Below are 26363 nucleotides of genomic sequence, written 5' to 3' on the forward strand. Positions count from 1 at the left end.
ATGGCGCTGGGAGCGGAGGCGGCCGCGGCTCCCCTCGGCGCCTTCCTGCGGGACTTCCCCGCGCCGCTGGGCCCGGGGGAGCCGCCGCCGTGGGGCGCGGCGGGGAGCGGCGCCCTGAGCCAGGCCGAGGCGCCGGGGGCGCTGGCCGAGCTGGCGAGGAGCCTCCTGGGCGGCAGGTGAGGGCCGGGAGCCGGCGGGGGGTCGGGGACGAGAAGGTTCCGGGCCCCGGGGGGCTGCCCCCTGCCGCGGGCCCTGCGCGGCTCCTGCCCGGCGGGGTCACGGGGAGACCCGGGGAGAGGCGGCGGGAAGCCTCGGGAGAGGGCTGTATTCGTGAGGGGTGCGGGGGGGGCTGCGTTGGCTGATAGTTAGAGGAATGCCACGAGGTAAGGCTTGTCTGCAGTCTCCAGCTACGCTCTGGTGGTTTTATGGACGTTCGGTAGGTTTTGTTGTCGTTGAAGGTGCAGGTGATCTTCAGGTTCTTAAATTGCCTTAAAAAATCAAGTCGCTTCTGTGCATGTCAATGCTCCAGGCATAACATTAATTACATGGCGTTCGTCACTTAATTGTGCGGTGTGCCTAGACCCAAAGATGAGAAATGCGTTAAAAAGTGCATTTTTAGGTTGTAAAACCCAAGTGATCCGTCTCTTACTTGTGCTCTGACTAAACTGCTCCCAAACAAAACGCAGCTGTTGTGATCCTAAAAGAGCCTGCACACACATCGTGTGCGCTGAGGTTTTGAGCTCTCTGGAGCTAGAGAGGTTCTGGGTGAGTGCTTTAAAGAACAGCGATGCCAGGCTTGAACACACACTTATGTGGCAACCCACCTGCCACGTGGACCAAGGTGATACTTTCCAAAGTTATTTTAGAGGAAGGCATGAAGCTGTAGAGGTACAGGATAGATTCTTCAAACTGTAGTGATTTTTAAAATAGCATTTATGAGTTACCCACCTGTAATATTCCATTGTTCTCTGGCATGCACGTTAACAAGTTAACATTGCTTTTGCAATGCTTTCATCTCACCTGTCACTTCTGGTGTTTACCCAGAAAGGGGCCTGCCCTGTCAGAAGCTGCATTTTTCACATACCTGCCCTGCAGCCAGTTCTGATTAGACAGCCTGCTTTGTGGGGCTTCTGAATTCCTAAGCTGGAAAAAAAAATACAAACAAAGGGGAAGGCAGCAAAAGAAAGCAACCCAGAGTAAAAATGCAAAAATCTACTTTATGCTTCTTTTCACAAACTGGACTTGGAAAACAGCAGTATGTCAGGTTAGTGTTTTCACGTTTTCTTGGCTGCCAGTAGGCAAAACAGAATCAGCCATTTGTGCAGCTATGTGCTTGGCCATAGTACAGCATGCATGAAGTGTCCAATGTAGGCATCCCAGCAGGGTTGCAGCTCAGTTCTGGACTTCTGATGCAGACAGAGCTTGTCTTACAATCGCAGAAAGGCTGCAGTGTCATCCTGGGTCAACTAAGTTCTTGTACGTGGAGGAAGAGCACGATAGAGACCAAGGCCAAGACAGGAATGTAGTAATTTGGAAGTGCAGACCCTCTTATAATTCACGTAACTAAGAACCAAAACTGAAGTCTGTGACTGTGTGAGAAATTGCCAAATGTCAACTCAAATGCAGCTTTAAGGCTAAATAAACTTTGCAGTTAATCTGACTCCCCCAAATCTTTGACAAAAAGATAGGTGAGGAAATGTAAACAAATAGGAGAAAGAAGATTGCTAAAAGTTTTAAGAAAAGAAAGGAAAAAAAAAAAGGGGGGGGTGGATGCCTTAGGGGAGGCATTTAAATGTTTGTGTAAAACTTGTTAAAGATGCACAGGTGATGCCAGATTAGGAAGCAAGTTCCAAAGAGGTCACTGTAGGTTAGGTCCAGGGTTGTGCTGTTGCAGGCTATCATGGTAATGTCCCTAACCCACAGATGGCAGCTCAGTGGAAAACATGCATGCTGAGATACTTCAGCATCAATATCACCAGGTCTCTCACACTGCAGATGCTGTTAGGTGCACCTTGCCGACTTCTTGCATTGAAGCTTGTTCTGAATTTGCTCAGTTTGAGAGTTCTGTAACACTCCAGCATTGCAGAATGTATTTTATGTGATGATTAGTAATGATGAAGGATTTGTCTATAGATCAGTGTTACTGGGAGTTGAGTTTGGTGCACAGTTCTGCTGCTTATTTCTGCATTGTCAGGTACTTCGTTCACACCTGCACGGATGTGTGGAGTATACCTTGAGCGGCCCAAGCTAATAACGGTCCGGCAATATCCTTAGCTTGTGAGACAGCATGTGGTGATGTTTAGCTCATCTTCTTGTTGCTCAGAGGCATAAACCTTTGTGTCTTTACAAGGAGAAACATTCTTCCTCGGCCACCGATGGGGATTGCATTTGAGAAGAGAACAGGGTAAGGAATAACAGTTGTGTCCAACGACAGGTTTCTGAACGCTGTTATTCCTCTAAGGCTGCACATGACACTTGTGTGGAAGGAGTTGGATGTGTCCAACTAACCCCTTGGATGTCTTTACGAATCTAAAATGAGTTATTTTAACTACCTTCTGCAAATGTAGCTAGCACTCTGAGACAGTCACGTTTCTTCCTCACAGGGCTTGGGTTAAATTGCCAATACAGTGAAGCTTTGCAGATTCTACTTTGAATAATTAATTTAAATCAATGGAACTGCCTGCCTTGTATAGAATTAAATACTTGCATAAAACTCTGAAGAATTGGGGCAGGATTAGGTAATCTTGCTTTGCAGAATTTTAATTAACACACTTTTGGATAAGAGCTGTGTTTTACAACAATCTGAAAATGGATCAACATGAGTGAAAAGTCCATTAATTATTTCCAAAACTTCAGAAATTAACCTGAAATTTTACTTTTACTGAAACAGAACACAAGGTGAAGTCAGAGCTCCAATACAGAAGTTTCTTCTTTGCCTTGGTAGGAGCCGAAACTTGTAACACCATCCTGTCACATAGCCAAAGAACAATATGAAATTCCAGCAGGCTTCCTGTTTGAGGAGACTTTACTACAATAACAGTTGTGAGCTCTGGCTTCCTGTTGTGACCCCTCCCAAACAAGTGTTTCATCTCTTAGTTGCCTCAGCATCCTGTTTTGTGTCTTTGTTTTACACTGTAATGCTTGCACCCAAGGTGTTGCCCTGGTGTCTTTATTTTCAGCATTTCCCTGCTTTTAGAATAGTTAATTTTGCTATTCTGATGGTTTTTTATGTGATGTTCACATGGAGTGGGATTGGGACGGGACTTACCTTGCCTCTGGTTTGTCCTCTCTCTTCTAAAAACTCCCTTTAGTGCCATCCTCTCTGGAAACTACTAATAACCCAGCTACCATGACCTCTGCTTGTAAAAAGTTGCCTAAAATTTTCTTCCTGACTCCTAATTTTTCCATTTAGCATATGTTACTGTAATGCACCAATACTTCTCTTTACTAGGAACGTGTTTACAGTGTCAGTGATCTGTTTGTTTCAGGAAAGTGAATTTCATCTGCCAATGCCTCCAAACAAACTTCCTGCTTTTTGTGGGACCGGTTGTGCTTGGTGGTGGAAGGGTACATGCATCAGCCTTCGTGAAAGAGAAGGCCATTCCTGCCAGAGTTCTCGTTAGCTTATGATTAATCATGTTAGAATTGGAAGCCTTGATAAAGTTAATGCACAAGAAGAATGTAGCACTTTTGCTGTTTACTAGTTAATTTAGTCAATGATTAACAAATTGACTCTGGTAATTTTGGGTGATGGTCAAAACCAGCTTGATTTGTTGCAGCTGGTTTGCCCACTGCTGCTTCAGAAGCTCCTGTCAGGCTGTATGTCATCCTGCCAGGAACGATGTGAAGCTCACGCTGGATGTGTGTATGCATAATAACATTTTTGGCAGTTCTGACCTGCCTCCAACAATATATAGAGGCTGGACAAACTCTTAATTTTGTGCCCAGTAAATTGGCTTTCAGAATACAGTTCTTAATTTAAAACTGACAAGGAGATTTCCCTGTTAGAAGATACTCTCAGTAGTAATTTTGCAAAAAAGAAAATTAAAAAAATACCTTGCCTTCAAAAAGAAAGCATGTGTATGGGGAAGTCTGCAATGCAATAGAGGAAAAAAACTTGAGTAAATGCTGAAGAAAAAAAAAGATCAAATCTATGATGATGAGGAAACTTTTTGGTGACTTGTGGGTGTTTAAATAAATTTGTTTTGCTCTGCTTGAAAAAGTGAAATTGTCTTTCCCTTGAACTTGCATGTTTGCTCATTGCTCATGCATTTTTATTTTATTTGTCTGGTTTTATTTTAATTCCATCAGTGTTTATCTACTAAAGACCTGGTGTCATTAACACAAGAAATGACTTCCCATTCATTTTGGGATTTCAGATGTTCTCTCATTGACAGGAGACAAAATTTTTATACGTATATATATCTATATCTATATATATATATTATATCCTGATACATAATCTGGGGGAGAGAAACAAAAGCAGCAGATGAGGGAGAAAACAGTGAATACAAGCAGCTCTTGTTTATTAGGAAACTTGTGACCTGGTATTATTTCAGCATCGTGAGAGACTTGGTAGAGAACTGCTAGCATCTGCAGACCTGCGTTAAAACAGCTTTGCTGATGTGGCTGCAGTGTTCTGCAAACACACACTGAGCCCACAGTGATGAGCTTTTGCTTTAGTGGCAAAGTTGTAGTGTATCTGCTTTTCTGGTGTTACAGACCCTGTGTAGCAAATAGGAGCAAGAATAAATCTTCCCTGTGCTCCTGCTACAGCTGACTTAACTAGAAGTGTTTGTTAGCAGATACAGCATCTCTTCATCGCACAGCCTGTACATACCTCTCTCTATATGTCTGCGCGTGTATATAGCTATATATACACGTAATACTCTGAAAGGGAGAGAGAATTGTACGGTGGTGCTGTGGCAGCACTTTAATATCTCAAAAGAATGACATGAAAATTTTTTTTTCTTTCAAAGGTGGCAGGTGATCATCCAACGTAGGCAGCACAGTTGGTAATCTCTTATGTTTGTCCTTGTACACCCAGAGACTTCCTGGCTTCGCCATGGAAGAGCGTGTGTTAGGGAGCATGAATTATTTTCCTTCCAAGAAAAGTAAATAATTCAGCAGGCTTTGTGTAAACATTGGGTGTTTGTTAGGTTCTCGTGGGGCTTCATACCACCCTCCAGCAGGTTACACAGAGCTTGCTCCTCTGCTGGAAGTGCTTAAGAGCAGCTGTTTGGAGTCTGCCGCCTGTTGCAGTACTCCCCGCTTCCTCAAAGCTGCCGCAAGCTGTTGGCACAGCACAACAGAAAGCCTGTTGTGTTTTCAAGCCTTTGAAAGAAGCGCAGCCGTAGCTGAGGCTCTGGGTGAGATGGAGGGGCCTGACCCCTTGAAAATGCAGCTGTGTCCTGCAGGCTACTGAACGGGCTCACTTATATTGGTGGGGCAGAATGGAACTGGTTGCAACGTTCACTGCAGGTGTTCTGGGGTATTTGAAGACCCAAATAAAGTGATCTTACTAGGGTTTCTGGTTCCTGAAGAAGCCTGCGTGCGTTGTCTTTTATTTCCGAAGGACAATACGTATGGGTCAGAGACAGTTGCTTTTTTCATGTGATATAGAGAAGTAAATTGTGCTGCAGTAGAGAAACAAAGTGAACGAGGAGAAAAGTAAGTTCACTTCTGTAACTCATGCCAAGCTGAGGCTATGCAAAACGTCATAATTGCTTTCTGCTTCCATGTGTAACTTTATTTTGGCTGGAAGGTATGGATATCGAGAGAAGCTTTGCAAACCTTCACATAGGTCCTTTTAACAGTACAGTATGTGTCCAGTTGGCCAGAATCTTTCAAGGAGGAGGATGACATATAAATTTGTGTTATTTATTAGCAGAAGCATGACTTTACTCTTTAACCTAATGCTTTTATCTGTGCTCAAGTCTTTAAAACGAGGCTTATACTTTACCATGGAGTACCTGGAGGATATGAGCTCTCTGCCCCAGCCACTGGTGTTCTGACTTAAGCCTGTGTTGAAGCTACAATGCCTCATCTCCACTGTTACAACATGTATTATTTTTCTTTTACATTTTTGCTGTGGTCAAAACACACCCTTTTTGTTAACAAAGAGCCTGTAGCAAAGAAATTCTGAGGCTGTTTACTGCTAGCCTGTGTGGGCTGAGGCTAAGTAGTTAGCATTGCATGTGTCATAGAAATGGGGCTGACATGTTTCTTCTGGGACTCTTGCAGGAGAAGGTAATTTCCTTTCCATGTAACACACCCTGCCAGCTTCCCTCTTCCTCCCAACACCGGTGTTTTCCCACTTAGGAAGCAGTTACAGTATTTCTTCTGATTCATGAAAATTAAGTTATGCTTGGCTCAGCCCATCAGCAGGGAGTCTTGGGCTTCTTGGGCTAGGGTCATGTTTTTTAAACTTCTATTTTACCTTGTGTCAGTCTGTCAGAACCAGCTGCCCACCGTTCTTGCTGGCTGCGCAACAAAATCCCAGTAAGCAGCCATTTTCCTTCCTTGTTTGCATTTGTAAAACTTTAAAGGAGGATAGGGAGGAAATGCATAGGAAGAATGAATGAAGCATATCAGTACTGAGGAATCTTGGATTTCCTTCTTAGGAACTGGGTGGCAACTGGACAAAGTTGAAGGATGTGACCTAATAACTTGTAAACCTGTTCCTAGTTACAAGCTTCCTGTAAGTAGAGGTTTATATGGGACTTGAGAATTATAGCATTTAGCACGATGCCTCTTGTTTAAGGTTCTTGCTAGGGACCTCGTTCAGCAAACTGGGGCTTTGGAAAGCAGAAGCCTACAAAGTGACAATCAGTTCTGGTGCTGAACTGGAAACCAAGGCTAGATTTGAATTTATTCTCCCATAGAGCAGAAGAGTTCTGTAGGTGGCTGAAGCTGTTGCTTTCTATGCATTTAAATGCATAGCTACTTCTCTTAATACTTTTGTCTCTGTTCTTGGAGCTGGAACCTGCTTTAACTAATGCTTCTGACTTACAGGAACATCATCTATGCATCTGCTCACGTTTGTGTGGCTTGTATTCTCATATTCGTTTCTTTTCCACCTATACTAGGGAAAACAGGACTTTGTTTGTTAGCCATCTCCATTTCAGACGTATTTCTTGCCTGACCTTTTAAAAGATTGTCTGTTGGTGTCATGGTGATTGTATTGCGTTGTTACTTTTAAGTAGGAAGGGAACTGACTGCTAAATGCATTAGTCTTTAAAGAAAAAAAAAGTCAAATAATGCCAATTTCTGGTTTCCTGTGATGATATGACTGCAGCTAGCGCTGAAAGGACTGCAAACACGTTGCCATCTATTTGAAGTACTGAAATGAGTCATTAAAGTAGGCCATCACCACTACCGAATGCGGAGCATAAAACACGCTTCTGTTAGCAGCCTGCTGACTAACACAATGCTTTTTGTTTGCTGCCACAGGAGGTAGTCGTACGTGGCTCTGAGGATATTACAAGGCCTCTCTTTCAGAAGCACAATGGTAAAATGCATTTCAGATTGTTGTCACTGGGATCTAGCGGCTCACAGTCTTCCCCTCCTCTCTTCTGTGCACACAAAACCAGTTATCTTTGTTCAGCCTTTTCAGAGACCATTTGCTTCCACCGTTTCTTACTCTCTAGCCTGCCAGTTTTATGCAGGAATTTTTAAATGTTTCCCTGCAAAACAGCTTGTCCTTGACTCGCTGCAGGTGCCTTAATGTGTTATTTGCTTTGGTTGCATAATTTGGTGCTTTGTGGGCATCAAACACTCCATGAACAACAGATAAAATTCTTTTTATGGATGTCCACGCTTATTCTTCATTGTGCTCATGGAAAATGTCTGGAATGTGTGTCGCATACTGTAATTGTTAGTGCCTGCCATGGGAATATAGTGAATATAAAAGACTCATTTTCTAGCAGTCCCATTTTAAAGTTGAACGGAGCTTATTTTTTCACAGGTTCAGAAGCACTGTAACAAGCATGTGTTTCGATAAAGCAGATAGCTTGTGTAATACATTGAGTAAAAAGGAGAGTTTGTAGGCTGTGTAGTGTTACTGTCTTCTAGAAGCTCACCTGAAAGCTTCAGTTGAATATCAGGTCTTGGAGTCTCTTCTTAGCCTAGTCCCCGGTGCCAACCCTTTGCGCTTTCTTCCCAGGCGATTTCTTTGGAGAACTTTCAGTCAGGAGAAACCGAGCATGACGGGTTTGTGGGTTAGTACTGAGCATGACTTTTCTTGTGGAGGGAAGGGAATTGCAGTCCTAAGTAAACGTTTTGGAGATGCACGTGTGCCACAGTGCAGAGATCTCTACACTGCCTGTGGTGAGACAGTTGGCTGCAAGTGAGCTGTGTTCTGTAGTGAATAGAAAGAAAATGTTGCATTCAGAGACTGGAATTGGAGGTAGCCATTCTCATCGGAGAGCTGAACGTACGATCTGTGGCTGAAGTGGGAGGCAACAGTTTGAAAACATGATTCATGTACTTCTCTGCATTCTTGAGAAAGCAGTTGTCTAAGTGAAGATCACACCGAACATTTGTATGAATAAATATCAAACATATGGTTTCTTCTACAAGTTTACTAATAAAGTTGGAATTATTGATTGTGTTTAATGCTTTCTAATTCTGAGCTGAGGTCAGCAGTCATAAACAGTGAGGTTGTAGCTCAGTTTAAACTAATGGTAGTTTGTCTTTCCCTTCCTTTTCTTACCAGCAGAGGTTTTTCACCAATTCTTGCAGCATCGTTGATCCATGCTGCAGTTGATGAAGTTCTCCGAACAGACTTGACTGAATTTAAGAAGCAAGGTGTGGAAACAGAGGGAGAAGGAGATGAGGAAAGGTTCACCTGTAAGTATACTTTTTCCTTCTGTGGTTTTCCCAGAGGCTGTCTGTTGGAAGACTTCAGTGTTTTGAAATGTTTCCCAGAATATTTGGTTAGGTGTGTTGCAAACAGTAGTGAACATAACTTGATTTGCTCCTGCTGGGTATCTGTGGAATAAAAGGTAGCTGTGCAAATGTGGTGTCACGAGCCCCAGACTGATTACGTGGGTTGGTTTTCTGGAAAGGGAAGAGTGTTTCTCTTCCCAAAAATGATTAAGGACTGAGTATGTCCACAGTGCTTCCTGAACTGAACTAGTTAAGAACTTTTTCTCAATGAACTACCACAACTTGCAACTGAAGTTGATAACCTTGTATTTTTAAGTGCCCCGTCTCCTTTGGTAGACTGACTTTAGCTAGTTATACATTGATGTTGGCATCATCACAATTGCTATTGTGCAGCCATAGTAACACCTTAAATTCATCCACGTATTCCATGTTGCTTTTGTCTGTTCTTGGAAACTAGATTTTGGGCCCTCCAGAACCTGAATATCTTAAAACTAAAGGTCTTTTTCTTGGCAAGTTTCTCAAGTCTCTGTTTTATCAATTATTCCCTCTTCTCTCCTTGCCCTCTCCCATGAAGATGGGATTATGAAGAATTTGAATCATGTATCTTTTACCTGAGGCTTGCATTTTCTCCCATCTGACTAAATCAGGGAGAGAACAGACTGTGGTGATTGAGTACTGGGTTTGAGCCTTCTCTAACAGATGGTCATATTGCATTTACACGCTGAAGTACTTAACATTAGGCTTCACTAAACCTTCAGTCCCAATGACAAGAATGTAAATGGAGCAGGATGCAACTGAAGATTAAAAAATGGAAAAGAGAGATATCTTTGACAACAAGTCTATCCTGTAAGGGGAAATCCTCGTCCTTACATTGCCCTAGGATGACTTCAAAGGCAGTTCAGTGTGCCACAGAGGGTGCATCTCCAAACAGAGCTCTGGTAATGGCCAGGACACAACGCTTTTGAGAAGCCTGCTTCATTATGTATTTACAAACCTGAAACGGGGTGGGAAAACACAATTAAATCCTGCTGCACCCTGAATATTTCTTCCCTTGCCTGATGTTGTAGCCTTTCTATATCTGGAGAGATTTAGCGAGTTTCTAGCACTGTGCATGAGAAGAGTTGGCTTCGTATCAACTTGGCTGGGGTCTAAACAACACACACTGTCTCTCTTCCTCCGGAGATTCCCAGGGAGAGCAGGATTGGGCTGGGGGCGGTGGGATCGCACCCTCTGCTGCCCCCCAGTGGGGCTGGACCCTCAGCATGCCTGACTGCCACCCATACGCTTGTGGGTATGTTCTGCAAGCCTTCAGAGATTCTCCTGGGTGCCTTTTATAATCACTTTGAGGTTAGTCTTACTGGCCCAATATCTGTGCTCTGTGTTCTACATGTTGGTCTGCGAGCAATCGCCCCAACTTCAGTGCTAAGCTCACCTGGAGGAGAGGATGCTGCCTGAGATGAGGAGCGGACAAAAGAAGAGCTTTGTGCAACTAAATCGTTGCAATTGTTAGAAAATAAAAAGGTAGTGCTAGTGCAGCAGTGCTAGAGCACACCTTTGGGCAGGGGAAACTGAAGGACGTTGAAGTACTGATCTTCCATAAACAGAAGTTCTATATTGTGGTTGCAGCAACAACCATGAGGCACAGTAAGATCTTCCCTTGTCAGAAGTGATATAAAACTACCTTCTTTACTGTTCTCCTTACATCAGGGGGAATTGTGCACATTGTGACTATGTGCTTCAGTAGTGTGTCTTTTTTTGTACTACACAACCTATATAGGAAAATACGAAATAGCATATTGTAACCCACGTGTAATAATTCTGTAGTTTTTCAGCACAAATACTTCACAGAGCAGCTGGCAACTGGTCATCAGAGCATCTTGCATTCTGTTGAGCCTCATTATTGACTCCCATGTAATTATATTTGATGTGAACTGCAGCAGTAATACATTATTGCACATGTGAACTGGTGTGCATTTGTACAGCTAGGAAGAAAGATGTTTCTTGTGCTACAGCACACTATGGACTGTCTTCCTGCATTGCAGTAACAACTCTGGCAAAAAGCATTCTTGGAATGAAAGAGAAGTGACTATATATGAGTAAGGTATGTATGTGTACCTACATGAATACTACTGTTTGATGTGGTGCACCACAGAAAAATTTCTGGCATTAAGGTACTAAAGTCTATGTCAAATTTCACAAGCCTGGTATTTAAACAGCAGTATATGTTTGAATCTTCTGGTCAGTATTAGTATACTTCTGTAAATGTCTTGACTAATAGCTGTAGATAAGGCTGTTTAGGGTACTGTCCTATTGAATTATATTTGTATATGGGATGACTTAATATTTACAAGTTTTTATGCCAGCTCATATCTGTATATTGAGCAAATCAAAAGTAATTTTGGATAACATTTAGTGACTGCTAATCAAAGATCTGTGCTTAAACTTAAGCTTTCAGTTCTCCAGGCTCAGAGATGCATCTGAAGATGGCCATCTAGCATTGCTGAGGAAAAGAAATGCTTGAGAGCTAGGAGTTATAAATTCTGAGGAAGCTTTAATGCTAGCAGTGTTAGTAGGAGTAAGGATAAAACAGAAATAGAAAAGATAGTTCATGCACTGCAGTTCTTCAGGAAATGCTTTAGTGGCCAGCATATTATTTTTGCTGTATAGGTGATCTTTGCAATGTTTTTTGGAGTTAGTTGATTTAGCATTGAGGCAGGGTTCATACATAACAAAACTTCAAATTATTATCTATTCTGAGAGATGCTACATTGCAAAGCTAGATACAATGCCAAAAAACAAATCATTCAGTCTGATGAAGAATAAGTTTGGATTAATTGATCTTTGGGACCTATCCAGAAAAGGATTTGAGTGTCTGGCTGGAGCTTTTCACACTATGCTCAGTAGGTCTTTATGGTTCTGCTCTGTCATGACAAAGCAGGAAAGTTGCAGAGGTGTTCTTCTGTCTTTCTGTTCGTCTAGTTTTTACAGCCCTGTGTGTTTAAAAAGATAAGGACAACAGCTTAAAATTTGATTCTGTTCTGTCCAACTAAGAGTTGAGCTATTGACCTCAATAAAATATATTCTCAGACTTCCTTGATGCTTCAGTGGAAGTGGTTCAATAGGACATAACCTGACCCAAAGCCTGGCTAATATTTTTTCAACCCTTGTGTCGAAGAGAACAGCAATCTGTTATTGAGTTGGAATTTCTGCCCACTTGATCTTTTTTTTTTTTTGTAGGGATGTGCTCCTACCACTATACCTTGTGCATTTTACTTACATAATAATCACATTTATTTCTAGCTCGCCAGACTGATTTTTGGATCCATGTTATGATTGTTTTTTGATGTAGCTACCTATTTGATGAGTCTCTTTTTGAAAGACAACCAGTAAGTACAAGAAGCTTTTCTTGTCCTTAATGGTACCCTGTTCTCCATTATTGCCACTTTCTTTCCACATGATTCTCAGGAGCCTATTTTAATTCTTGCAGCGCTTGTAAAGGTAGAGTGCTGGATATGGGTATGCAGCTGTAAGGAGAAAAACTTGAAGGAAAGATGGGGTAAATGATGAAACACAACTTACTGTTTTGTCTTTGTTCTGTCAGTGCTGGATGGAGAGTCACTGCAACGCTGCTTCTTTAACAAGCTTCGGGATGTCTGCTTTGAATGGCAGAAGCAGTTGCCACCACTGAGACCACTGAAGCGATTCCTGCTTGTTTCCATCCATGCCATCCGTAACATTCGACGGAAAATGGAGGACCGACATGTTTTGCTCCCGGAGTTCAATCAGCTCTTTGGTTTATCAGTAAGTCTGGACAAAACTGGGGAGGTCAATTTGTTAGCTTTTCAACGTTCCTATAAACAGAGTGATCTAGTGATGGATGATCTGGGAAATGGTAAGAATTTGTAACCACAACATATATATCATGTCTGCTGAAGTAAGTGCTTACTGACTGCTTTTGCTAGGGGCTAACTAATGCCCTGAAAAAGAAAGATCTTGGGACATCGGGTTTCATGTTATAAGTGATGTAGAGAGATGGGAAGTTACCTATTGCTATGTTGCTGGAGTTGTAATGTTCTTGTGACTCAGGCAACTGATAGGTTTTAACTAAAAAAAAAAAAAAAAAAGACTGGGAACAGAACAGCAGTTGAACAAGGACAAGTGCCAATGAATGAAGTGGCAGTGGAACTACATAACTGCCTGCCTGCTGTTTCAATTCCAAAATATTCAAGGATATTAAATGACAAGCAACAAAGAAAAGTAATGCCCCTGTAAATTACCCATTTTATCCATTTAGCACATGGGTAAACTGATTTAAATTGCCTTTACCTATGCAACATCATATGGAAGAAAGCCCAGAATAGAGAACCTTTGCTTACTTGCTGGTACTGCTTTAGGAACTATTTTATTTTTAACACTTGTATTTCTCCTCCCTCCCTCCCTCCCCACAAAAGGATGACATTGATCGTGCTTACTTTGCGGTATTTGACGGCCATGGTGGAGTGGATGCTGCCAATTATTCAGCAACCCATTTACATGTAAATGTTGGGCTACATGAAGAGATTGTTAAGAATCCAGCAAAGGCCTTGAAATGCTCTTTCCAGAAGACAGATGAAATGTTTCTTTTCAAAGCCAAAAGAGAGGTGGGTGGGTAGAGATTAATCCCGTTGTATTTAAATAACGGCAAGAACTTTTGGACAACACGGTATTACCCAGAAAATTCTGGCAGTATAGCTTCTTTGAATTGCTGACTCCTTTATGAAATTATGCTACGTGAAAAGGTTTTATTTTGATCAAATTATTTCTTTCTTTGAGGAAAACCAAAATGACAGTGCTTGCAAGTTTGAGATGAGTGATTGAAAAGAAGTGTTATGTGGTTTAAGTGATCCTGACATACCAATTATTTGAGAGAACACTGCTGCCTCTTTGCCGGAATTAGTCTCTAGGTGTTCTGTTGTCCTACTCCCTACCTCCAAAAGAGGTTTCTGTTTTTCTGATACTGTGGTCGCCATCTTCTTCCTCTTTCTTCATATCTTTAATGTCACAAGTGGTAGCAAGATGAAAATGTATTCTATAGTTATAAAAATGATCTAGAACAGACTCTTCAGTTCTTCAGTGTTATCCATCTGCTTTGAATCAAGTTGGTATGATGAATGTTCTTTCTTCAAATCTGTACAATGGAAGGATGGTTTATAGTAACAGTAATTGTAACAGTATTGTAACACTGCTTGTAATGTGAACTCTTCTGTTATCTTTTGTTTAGCAGTAACTGATCAGTCTGGGAACTAAGACCAGAGAGGGAAGAACATAACAGTCGGTATCAGCTATCTGTATGCTAGAATAAATAGTTTATTTCAGATCTGTCTGATATCTTGTACCTTTTTCAGGTACTTGAGTTATGATCACAGGTCTACTGCACTGCATTTCAGTTTAATTAAGCTTAAGTTTGTAATTTTGCCAACAAGCAGAGCTTGTTGAATATTCAGCTAACACGCCTGCTTTCTTCTGCAGAGGCTGCGGAGTGGTACAACAGGTGTATCTGCATTGATCGTAGGGAACAAGCTACACATAGCATGGCTAGGGGACTCGCAGGTAATGCTTGTCCAGCAAGGAAATGCCGTGACGTTAATGGAACCTCACAAACCAGAGAGAGAAGTAAGTCTTTTTGTGTGTGTGTTGTCAGAATATCTCTTGAAACCTTTTGGAATTGAGCCTGCTCAAATGTTTTGTGCTTTACATACTTCTGTGTAGTGTGGTAGGATTTACAGAATGACTTTTTTTTTCCATCCACTCCTGTGTTTTGAAAAGCTGTTTCCTACAAAGTACTAATAGTACTGGCAGGCTTGACTTCAGTTCCTACTCAGACTGTCTTTTCAAAATTTATAGTAATTAGAAAACTTTCACAGGATTTTTTTGTGAATGTGTAACTGCCTGTTATAAATGGACTTTGAGATTAATAGCTATTTAAAATGTTAACATAACTAGCACATAAGGCTTCTATAATATGCTATACCGTCATCCAAAAGCTAATGATAATCTGCTAGCCTAACCAGCTTAAAGTATATTGAAGTTCCTATATATTTTAAATAATCAGAAATTTTATTACACAAAATTTGATGGGGATCCTGTGAGTTTAGATAGCATTGTGTGACCATCTGCCTTCATAGCATGAATATTTGTAGTAACTGAAGTAGTTAAAGTAGTATCAATGCAAACACACCATTGAATCGTGACATAGCCTAGCTGTCTTGTCTTTGATTCCAAATGTGTATATTTACCCAGCTGTATGGGATAGAAGAAAGTGACAGGAAGGGTACTCTTTCATATGGTACACGATGATACAGAAACTTAATATTTATGATTTTTTTTCTGGACAAGCTGTGACACGTTTGGGAAGTAGGTGGATTGTTTCCAGTAGTTGTATTAAGTGCATGTTTCTGAAGTAGATTCTGATATGTATTTATTTGCTATATTCATGCTATAAATACAGAAGGTAAGGCAGTGCTTGGTTTTGGGTTTTGTCTTTTTTACTTGAATGGATAACAATAAGGTCAGTAAACCACAAGTAGACTCTCAGTATAAAATTTGTATTCTACTGTTTTTCAGGATGAGAGAGCACGTATTGAGGCTCTGGGTGGCTGTGTAACCTATATGGACTGCTGGCGGGTTAATGGTACTTTAGCTGTCTCCAGAGCAATTGGTAAGATTAAACCATCAGAATTAGTACAGTTCAGATTAAATTTGATCAAAATGCATCATCTGAGACTGTATGACTATAAATAACACTTTGCTCGGCATCAATCGAATAGTAAAACCACTCTTACCATCTATCTTGCATGCTAGCCTTGACAGTTCAAATTTTATACTTCTAAGGCTTTTGCTCCTTGGAATGTCTCTGACACTGTGTTGTTCTCCAGTAGCTTAAACTTGGAGAATTTCACATGTAAAAGTGGAGAAAGTAAAAAAAAAAAAAAAAAAAAAAAAAAAAAAAAAATTATCTAGCTTTCTTTATGTTTGTGTCTAGATGTCTGTTGTGGTTTTTTGGTCAACTTTATCTTTCTCCTGACTGCAGCTCTTAAATCAGATTACCACATCCTCCTTCAAATAGCATATATCCATCAATGTAGGGCACTTCAATTGTAGTATTCCAGAATCTTATTAAACGAGGTTGCTTTGCTACTCACAAGATACGGCAAAAAGAGAACAAACCTTGGACAAGTACAGTAGATAACTGTAATATATGACTAGAAGCAAATCAGTATAAATTTGTATAATATTATTTGGATCAATAGCAACCCATATTTGATTACTGTGTCTACGAAACTGATAACTAAGCACAACAAACAGATTCTTGTGGCATTTTGCTGTATATCTGGATAGCTAATAAATATCTTATTTTCGTAGCATTCTGGAGGCTGTGCAAGAAGTGCGCTTGTAAAATGAAGACCTGAGTATCTCCTTCCATAAATACATTTCAAAGAGAATAAACTTTGAAAGAATTTCCTTTGTTTCCCTGCAAAATTAGGAAGACGTGAATTAGAGTAACTCTTTAGAAATTACTGGATTTAGGTAGGCCCCAAGAGTTCTCAAAGGAAACAAAACCCTTCCATGCTTATTATTCCATAGCTTTTCACTACTCTGGTCCTGCATCAGGTATCTCTGGAATATGATCTATCTGTCCTTTAGGATGGTGGAAGCAGGTGTGGATGAAGAACCATTTACATTTGAAGTAACAAAGTCTTCGTTTTGATTGTTTGTCTTAGGTGATGTGTGTCAGAAACCCTACATCTCTGGTGATGCAGATGGAGATTCATTTGAGCTGACTGGTTCTGAAGATTACTTGCTCCTAGCCTGTGATGGATTCTTTGATGCTATCAAGCCATATGAGGTTGTAGACTTGGTCCTAGATCATTTAATGCAAACCAAAGGAGTGGGTCTCAAAGCGGCAGAAAGACTGGTGGCTGCTGCAAAGGAAAACGGATCCAATGACAACATCACTGTTTTAGTGGTGTTCTTGAGGGATCCACAGGACATCTTGGCAGACTGTCTCAGAGACACTAAGAGCCTTGGGGCTGGTGATGATGCTCAGGGCTCACCTTTTAATTTCCTCAGCTGTGAGGCAGCAGCCACACAGTGACAAAATCCACAACGTTCAAAAAAGTTCTGTTAAGGAACTGTTTTCCACTGAAGAAGCCTCTAATACAATAGGCAAAACATGTCAGGAAGAAATGACAAATGGACAAACATTGAACAAAAAGTCAAGACTCCTTTTACTGAGTTCCCATTTGTCTTTTCCTTCTCTTCCCCTCCCTTCAAAAACCACTGAGCAGACATGGAGATTGATAACAGCTATTTTGTCTCTGGGAGCAGAATTGTAAAGTGTGTCCCAGGGCTGCTGGTCATTTCCCTCTGCCCTGGAGGTGGTAAGAAACATATATATATATATATATATATATAAGCTAGTGGGTGAGAATACCCATTTGTGAATTTTGAGTGAAAGGTTAAATTAGTGCTTAAGAAGAATACTATATGTTATATTTAATTGTGATGTTACTTTGGGAATTGGGAGGAGAGAAGCTGTCACTATCAAAGAAAAGCTTGTTACTGTGTGTGTGGTCTGTAGGAATGGGCTTGGTGCGTGAGAGAACTGGGTGACCAGAAGTAGCACACCATTGTGCTGTGTAAGTTACTTCTGTTTTGTACCAAAGATGATATTAAGAGAATGATGTGGCCTCTTTCTTCAGAGACATTTAATGTTGTCTGTATGGAGAGGGGAAAATAAAACTGAATGCTCCACCGAAAGAGCAAGAAAGCTAACTAGAAATATCCCAAGCAAGAATGGTAGAAAATCATCTGCTTTCTGGGATGCTCTGGTTTATAAACTGGAATCCAACATTTAACTGCACTGGATTATTTCTCTCTAACAAACACACTTCATTGGCTATCTGGCAACCTGAAAAGAAAGGACTGTTTTATAAGAGAGAGATCCTTACAGTGTGTATGCTCTAGCAGTTAAATATGCTCTATTTCTGCCACTCCTTTTTTGTGTGTGCGTACTATAACAAATGAGAATTTTATTTTAATTTTAAGTGTTTATTTGTTTACTGAACTTTATGGTTGGAGCAATTTTTTGCAGTGTTACTTTATTTTATTGTGGTTTTTATTTAAAGTAAAAGTTTAAAGTGGCTGTATCTTTATTACCTGGTTTTAAAAACTGACTACCCTCAAGTGCCTTAAATATTTCACCCAAGGATTGCTGGCTTCCTGTCATATGCTGGTGAGCCAGCTTATAGTGTTTTTAAAATGTGACTTTTCTATTTCATTAATATTAATGCGTAATGCACTTAACTCTTTCACTTCTGTGAATAGTGGGAACTAGTTTTCAAGAAAACATCTCGTTCATTGTTGCCAAGTTGGGTGGCTTATAGTAAAAGCCTCACAATGCTTACTGTGATTTTCCCCTGCCACATGCAAGAAGCCCTAGCTAGTTGATCATAAAGTAACAATCTGATTTATCACAACTTTCATTTAAAAATAAATACACTTCCAACCTTCACAAGAAAATTTAATTACACAAACTAGAAACATTTTAGTAATCATTTTTGATTAATATATGGTTGATTTGACCGTATTTTGTAAATTTTCAGGGTCTAAACTTTCTAAGGAGATGTGAATCTAAGGTAAGGATGGAAGAGTCTTAATGAATGTGTATTTTGTTTTGCAACTGTTAGATCCATTACATGCTAGAGCCCCTGGCTGTGTTTTATCCTGCTTTGCTAGCCTGGCTAGCAGAACTCAACAAGATCTGAAGGCTCAATGGCAAATGTGTTAGTAATTTCTGCATCTAAACAAGAAATGTTTTACATCTGGCAGCAAGATTGTATGCCTAATTTAGAAGCACATGGCATTGCAATATGTCAGTCCTGTTGATCAAAATGTGTTGAAATGTAGTGTTGCTTAGGGAGGTAGAAGAGTTGAGACAACTAAACAAAGGCAAGAACAGCAGTGTGCTCATGTCCGTACTGTCTCTGAACTGTCAGCTGGTGTGGGCAGTGCAGTTACCCGGGTGACTTGAGCCTTTTGCCAGATTATTGTGGGTGTTGATCTTACAATTTAACACAGTGTCCCTTCTGTGAGCTACCATCTCATTGCATAGCAACCCAGACAACGACTTTGTTGTTTTGCTGAACAACAGTTGCTTTTCCACTGAGAAGGTTGTAACCACTTTTCCATCCTATGTTTTACTGTCCTAAACTACATGGTGAAAGCTTTCTGTGAGGGTAACCTGGTAGGGTAGGTGTTAATTTTTGCAGTGAACCTACTTCAGTTAAAGAAGCCTTCAGTCCTGCACAATAATCCCTTTGGATTAATCTCCCATTACTATGATTTCTAACCCAGATATTCAGAGTCGTGCTAAATTCTGATGACCACTAGTGCCTCTTGGTGTCTTGGAAATAGAGTTCTCATTGTTAGCATAGTAAGATTCATACAGAATTGTTTGATTTGACAGCTATCTAAGGTTTATCAGGAGAGGGGGAAGCTATTGTATTCATGAAGGGAGGTATGTAATGTCAGTAAGTTCATAGTATAGTTTAGTTTCTGAAATTTGCCAAGTTTCCTGAAGTATGGAAGGAACTGAACAAGTCAAATTCTTTGTAATAAGCCTTTTATTTTTAACCTCTTTGGGCAGATTTGCAATACAGAAGAAACAGTCTTTCAGTGTGGGCTTACAGCCATGTGAGAATGTCCTATCAAATTTGGAATTATTTTTTTAATGGGAGAAAAGTAAAATACACCTTTACAAAGCTGTCTGTGGTAATCATAATCTTAATTCTTAAGCTTAGAATGCAGAATTTCTCCTCTAAAGCACAGAAGTTGTTTTCGTTCTGAATAACCAAGTACATCATTTCTTTGATCCTTGTGAGCAGGAATAACCTTTGCAAATTAGTACAGATTTTAGAAGGGGTAGAAAGTATTTCTCCAATTTTCAGTGACTTCTTACTAGCTTTAAAAAGACTGGTCAGATCTGTAGGAGATGTAACCAGGGTGAAAATAGCAGTTTGTATCTTACCAGTGGAATAAATAAGTCTTAGCATGTCATCTGCAGTAAAATTTGATTTAATATACTATTTGGGGGGGAGAATTGCTTTTGGAGATGTCTTATCTGTTCTTGACAGTCTGATTAAAAACTATGGAAATTTTTTTATAACTGAAAAAATATTTTAAAGTTTTGACTTGTAAATCAGTAAGGAAAGTATGAGAAAGGACACAACTATAGATTTTGGAAGAGAGCTTTCAAAATGTTATTGAAAATCACAATGGATGGTCTTACCTTCCTTGGGTTGGCATGAAAACTCCAATATTTGTTTCACTTGTGACATTATTATCACTTTTAGTAGCTAGTAGCTATAATGCATAATACTGTTAAAAGAAGCCTCACTAGTATGGGTGGTGAGGAGATGGGTAAGAGCTCTAGCAGAAGATTATGAAGTTGAACTAAATATTCCAAAATATGGAATGGTGCTATATTTAGTATTTTAGTTTATTAATTTGCAGTACTAATCTGCTACGTTAGCTTTTCTTATCGTTCCTCTTAAAATTTCCTGGATTTCAGGTGTTGGGTGTTGTTTTCTTCTGTTCTCTCTCCCTTGGATTTCAGCAGCATGTAGTTGTGGTGAGAGAATGATCTCATCTCTCCAGGCCTTCCCAGCATCATCTACATTATATTAAGACTTGTCTACCAGTGTTCAATTGACTAATTTGCTTGTCTCCTTGTTATCTTTCTAATGGGCATGAGCCTTCATCAAAACCAATGCTTGAGCATAGTCAAAATCTATGAAGCTGTAGAAGTTAACTGAAGGATTCAAGACAAACGTTCCATGAAAAATTATTTTCATATTTTACTAGACTTCAGTTAGATGTCTGTTGCTGTATTTTAGCACTCGACACCAGAAAAATTACCTTTTAAAGGAGCCTGCATTTTTGAAACATAGCATTGTTAAATTCTCACATTGTGCTTGATTGAAAACCAGCTTTAGTCATGCTGCTTAGTGGGTATACAACATCTCTTGTGGTTCTGGGTAATTCATACTTCTACCTTTCTTTCCTTCCTTGCCCCACCCTCTCCTGCAAAGAAATATGCCTAAGACAGTAAAGTCTTCTGGGTGTGACATAGATGAGATTACAGTTCTACAAATTAATTTTGTTTTTTTTTTCTAATACAGAGGATAGAAAGGCAGGAAAAATTTTAGAACAGAGGGAGATGAAGCAAAATCCACCCTCTAAGTGATGGAGGAGTGAAAGAGAGAGACAGGAGTGCATTTAAGTATTATTAATGCCTATTTTAAAAAGGAAGTGGGCTGGAAAATAGAGCTACAAATGTCAGTTCTTTGGAGTGAAATACCAGTGCTTGAAAGAATTAGAAACACACCCATTAAAAAGGCAACACTCAGATGCGGTAACTGTCTTCAAACAGCCAGGGAAGGAATCACAATGAAAGCATCCTAGGTGACTTACGCTGACCCCTCGGCACTGTCTTGGATGTTAATGCTACTAAATGGATTTTTTTAAAACGTCTTTACGTGTAAGGGAGTGCTAAGAGGGAGCGTTCGATATATGCAGTCACTGGTCACTATGCAACTGCTGCCATGAGTAAATGCCATGAAGTGTGTTAATGAATTGGTGCTGCTGGTAAGCTCTCACGAGATGAGTAATTGGGCACAGAGTAGTTACATCAGAGCTGCCAGTTGAATAGTGTTAATCACAGTGATGACTTTAATAGCATTTAATAGACACTTATCTGAATTCAAAGTCAGATGAGATACTGCTCTTTTTAAAAGCATTTCCAGTGCTATTAGCTTTCTGTCACGAAAAGCCACTAAAATTTTAATTTTTTTGTTGGATGTTGGGAAAAGTGCTTCTCTTGCTTTCTGTATTCTGGAGATAAGTTGGCTGTCTGCATTGGAGAGGCCATTCTCAGTTGATAGCTTAAAGCAGCTGTTTGGGGTTGAAACTTCCCTTCTAGCAGTCCGTTAAAAACAAGCAAAAATGTGCTTCCAGAACAAGTGGCTGAGGAGCATACTGTGTTTCTAAATGGTGTTGCACAAAAAGCTGTAGCTTTAAGGAAACAGCAAATGCCCTCAATATGTAAAGGAGAGAATCAGTTAATTGAGGTGCTTAAAGCCTAAATTAAGATTGCACTCTTTGTATGATTACTTGGGTTCTCGTGGACGCAGACACTTAATGCATAGCACCAGATGTGGTATATTTCTGTTCTTAGAGTACTGAAGTAGCAAGCAAACGCTTTAGGGAGAAGGTGGGGGAAATGTTAGCCACAACAGAGCAGACTGCAGATGATTCATATGTAATTTATCTCTAGTTAAGCCTGAATTAAATTTCCCTACTTAGTTCTGTTACTGTCCCTTTTACAACTGGGCCTGTGCTGTCAGACAAAATCCTACTGGGAGGTAATGGTCTGTTCCCCTTTTTTGAGGAGCAAACAACTGATGGCTGCAACGTCTTTCAGGAAAGGTTGGAGAGGGAGAAAAAAGTTTTCAAATGAATGCAAAACTTCCTAATCTATGCAAAGTTGCGTGTTCTCTCTAAAGGCATGTATAGCATGGCTGCAGTTGTGCTGGAAAGGGATTGATTTTCTGCCAAGCCTGTCATAACCTTTACAACTGACAGCACCAAAGCCACGAGGCTGGTCCTCCCTGCTTTCCTGAATCCTGCCACTAAAACAGCCGGCCCTGCTGAGTATTTATTTTGTAGTGGTGACAGCTCTAAGAGCTAAGCCTGTCACTTTCTGCATACGTTTTGTTTGGTTTTAATATATTTAATGGATTTCACTTTATCCAAAGTTATTTTGATTTATTTCAGTCATCTCAGCTAGAAAGTAATCAAATGGAGGGAGACATGAGGGAGCGAATCTGCACACGTATCAGTCATAGACACTTCTTAAAATACCCTAAAATAAGCCGATAGGCTCTTGTCATAACCTTATTTCTCCAAATAGAACAGGAAGCCGAAACCTTTCGAGAGAAAAATCACTTAAACCTTAATTTTGGTGTGACCCACCAGAGCCCGAGCAGGCATGAGCCCTCCCCGCAAGCTGTTCAGTGCTGCCAGTTAATGTGTTTTCCAAGCTGTACATGCTGCTGCTGGTGCACACAAAAATAAACAAAAGACAGCTGTGTTGGCAGCACAGAAATTTAGCAAGACACAGCTTTTGTCAAATAGAAGAGGACAAAATCAATAGGGAAAGAAATGTTTTCAAGCTTCTTGGAATGCAAACAATGGAATAAAAAAATGCATCCTAGAAGAGTTGGCAGTGTGCTGTCAGCTTAAAAACCACTGTTTTAAGCAAATAAATTTGGCTGCTTTGTAATGTTTGCTCTATTTTGTTAACAAACTCCTCTCAGTCAGGGTTTCATGTCTTGTTGATATGTGCTTTTTAGTCTGAAGAGAGAAGATACATTCAGCTCCTTAGAAAGTTAAATTTATGTGGGTTTTGTGACTACTCTAGTTGAGAGAAAATTCTGTAATCATACTCTAAGCTATTAACCTGATTACTAATTCCCAGGAGATACTCATGTATCAAGCACTGAATTTACGAATGACTAAGTGGTTCTGGATATCCATGCACAAGAACATCAGTCTTTCCTAATCTAGTCGATCACTTCTTGGTTTGTTATCATTTGTGTGGCAGTACATTTGGCACGTGAAGGGTTTGTCACCTTGGCAGATGGACCTGGAGGGTTTGATGATCACTCCCTGAAGGAAGTACTTATCCTTTTATCTAAGGAATGATTATACCTTTTGGATATCTAAGGCTAAATAGATAATAGCTAGGAAACTAGGGAGATCTTAGAGGGACCTTCTCAGGACAATTAGATACTGTGGCTTCTCTTTTTCGTGTTGCCCTTTCTAACTTTGTTAAAAGGCATTCTGCTTAATACTGGATGATTAATACTACTGTTGTGTTTTTTTTCTTCAGTGTGTTTGAAGGAATGTCGGGTTTAATAATAGCCAGATGTTAGTTTCGTTGAGGGTTAAAACTTTACACCTTTTTTTTTTGCCAATATAGCATTTCTTACTTCCTCTTCTTAAAGTCAGTCTTGCTCTCTCTTTTTATTCTCTTCCCAATTTTCTTTTTCTTCTACTTTTTATGGCCTTCTACACTGTCAGCCTCCTTCTGCTACCCCTGCCTCCACAAAAAAAATCACTGCTTAAACAGTAAACCCTGTTGACTCTTAAGTCAGTTTAGTTGCCTCTGTATAATTCTAATTTCATCTGTGTTCATAGTGAAGTGGTCTGATCTTTGGAGGCCTGCAACACCAAGAGTGTAGGAAGTACCAGGTCAGCTAGGAAGATAAGAGACTAGAGCAACTGTTCTATTATTGGCATAGCCCAGTATTGGATGGTTAGGAAGAAAATCCTGTTACTTGCATGCTATTACATAGGAGTACTTGAGCTTTTTTCAGGTAAGAGTAGGTCTCACCGTGGATACTGGACTCGAGAAGTATTCTTGTCTCTATTTTCTTGTTCCTGCAGACTGTCTGTGCTTTCAAACATTTGCACTGTTTGCTGGGGGGGAATGGGTGGGAAGGGGGAAGCTTTCTAAGTTTCATCAGTGCTTCATTTCTCTCTCTTTCCTGCGCTAGTTGACTGAACAGACAGGCTGCAGCATACCGCGTGGCTAACCAGCTTCTCAGCCAGTGTACCTCTTCAGTGTCTGCTCTATATAACAACTTCAGTCCTTTGCTTGTTTAGTGGTAAGTTAGACTTCTGTAACTACTCCTGCTGACATAAAAATGTGTCCTTATCAGTATTAAAATAGTCTAAGAGCAGAACTGTTGCTTTAGGCATATTTCTTGCCACTGTGTTGGCTAATGAACCTTGAATAAAAGTGAGAATGGCCAGTGACTTTGAAGTAAGAGCTGTTAGCCAAGTGTTGTAGAACTGTAGTCTTTATTTATTTTGTATGTTAATCTGCACTTGTGACTCTGAGCAGAAAAACTGTAACACAGCAGGTTTTATAAGCTGTGGCTTAACCAGTTTCTAGTATCTTAAAACTCTTTATTTAAACTGACTGGTTCTGCTCACAGCTCAGAAACCTGTTGTCATTGATCATTACATGCTATGCATATTGTATGTTCATTTACATGGATTGTTCTAATAGTGCTTGTGTGTATTATCCTACATTACCATATTTTATATATATATATATATATGTATGTATGTATGTATTGCATGCGGTTTAATTTTTTTTGTATTGTCACTTTTGTATTCACACGGTGCCTCATGTATCTATTTGCATATTGCAAGAAGTTGTTTCAAAGCAGTGACTGGAAACAAGTGGGGATAAGAATTCTTCACTGTAGGATCTGATGTTTCCGAAGTATTAATAAAGCATAGTGATCTGAAGTGTTGTTTGTTTCTTTTCTTCAATGTATTTATCTTTGTAATCCTTCAAGTACCTGGATCTGTTGGATCTTTGAGGGGGTTCCCTGTCATACTAACGAATGTCACCAAATCCTCCTTTCTTCCATAGGGTCTTTCTGGGAGGAGAGACCAGGGGAAGCACTAGAAGGAAACAATCCCTGGGATTACAGAGCATGGTTACTTGAAAAGGTGGTGTTGCTAAAGCCATGTTAGAAATGGCCTGTGTATCTCTAATTAATTGATCTGATCTAAGTTTTCTTTCATCCTTCTTACCAGCTACCAACAATAATAATGCAGGGTAAGTTATGGGGTAATGATTAGAAAATCCCTGTTTCAGAAGAGGTGGTGAAAATTTGTTGTTTACTTGCGTACTTGTTAAAGAAATGGTGTGGAAGCACGTAGGGATAATTTACTACAGAGTGTAGAGAAAGTTTTGAGAAGGATGGTAACTTTCAAAATATAATGATGGGCTTGGAAGCTAAGCTGATCTGTGATGGTTTCTGCAGTGCTGGTATTCCTTTGCTCAGGAAAGGAAGTTGTAAAGACAGCAGGACAGAGATAACAGTTAAAATGCAAGCTCTAACAGACTTGGGAATCTGAGATAGGCAGTTTGTCTAAATGCTGCTGCATTTATCCTAGGGAAGAAGAAAAATAAAGTCTAGTAAAAGACCAGGATGCTGTGTCAGAGGGAAAAGCAGATAAGGTATTTCTTGAAATACAAAAATAAGGATCAGGATATTTGAATATCAGACCAGATCTCAAATCTCCTGAAAATATCTTCCTTTTCATGGTTCTAACTGTTGTTGCTTTTTAAATTTTATTTCAACTTTTTAAATAAGAATGCCAGGGGTGAAAATTCGCTTGTAATAATTTCTATAGTAGTAGTAAATTCTCAGGAAAGCTTAAGTTGGGGATTTGCTTGACTAGCTTTAGAAGCAGTTTCCTAACAGGTGATTTTCTTAGCTCACCAGGGAACACAAGCAACAGTTAACTGCTGCTGTTCTTTCATGGGTATGCAAAGCAACTATAGGAAT

General features: G+C 40.0%; 1 protein-coding gene across 2 annotated transcripts; it reads left to right on the forward strand.

Moving 5' to 3' along the window:
* On the forward strand, nucleotides 1–25300 carry PPM1F (protein phosphatase, Mg2+/Mn2+ dependent 1F). 2 transcript variants are annotated; one of them, XM_050714190.1, is made up of 8 exons: nucleotides 1–176; nucleotides 8720–8850; nucleotides 12491–12690; nucleotides 13341–13529; nucleotides 14398–14541; nucleotides 15493–15586; nucleotides 16650–16774; nucleotides 24549–25300. In XM_050714190.1, exons 1-8 carry the CDS (start codon nucleotides 1–3, stop codon nucleotides 24585–24587), a joined length of 1098 nt encoding a protein of 365 aa, XP_050570147.1. In that variant the 3' UTR covers nucleotides 24588–25300. The 2 variants fall into 2 exon arrangements, with proteins under 2 accessions (XP_050570147.1, XP_035412421.2); XM_035556528.2 differs by lacking the exon at nucleotides 24549–25300 and having other exon boundaries at nucleotides 16650–17240.
* Nucleotides 25301–26363: the final 1063 nt, after the last annotated feature.

Source organism: Cygnus atratus, chromosome 17 (assembly GCF_013377495.2).
Source record: "Cygnus atratus isolate AKBS03 ecotype Queensland, Australia chromosome 17, CAtr_DNAZoo_HiC_assembly, whole genome shotgun sequence".
Lineage (NCBI taxonomy): Eukaryota > Metazoa > Chordata > Aves > Anseriformes > Anatidae > Cygnus > Cygnus atratus.

Coding starts and splice junctions, on each gene's coding strand:
- PPM1F (XM_035556528.2), top strand. CDS start 1: ATGGCGCTGGGAGCGGAGGCGGCCGCGGCTCCCCTCGGCGCCTTCCTG. Junction 8,851..12,490: donor AGATGAGGAAAGGTTCACCT/GTAAGTATACTT, acceptor TTGTTCTGTCAG/TGCTGGATGGAGAGTCACTG. Junction 14,542..15,492: donor CTCACAAACCAGAGAGAGAA/GTAAGTCTTTTT, acceptor ACTGTTTTTCAG/GATGAGAGAGCACGTATTGA.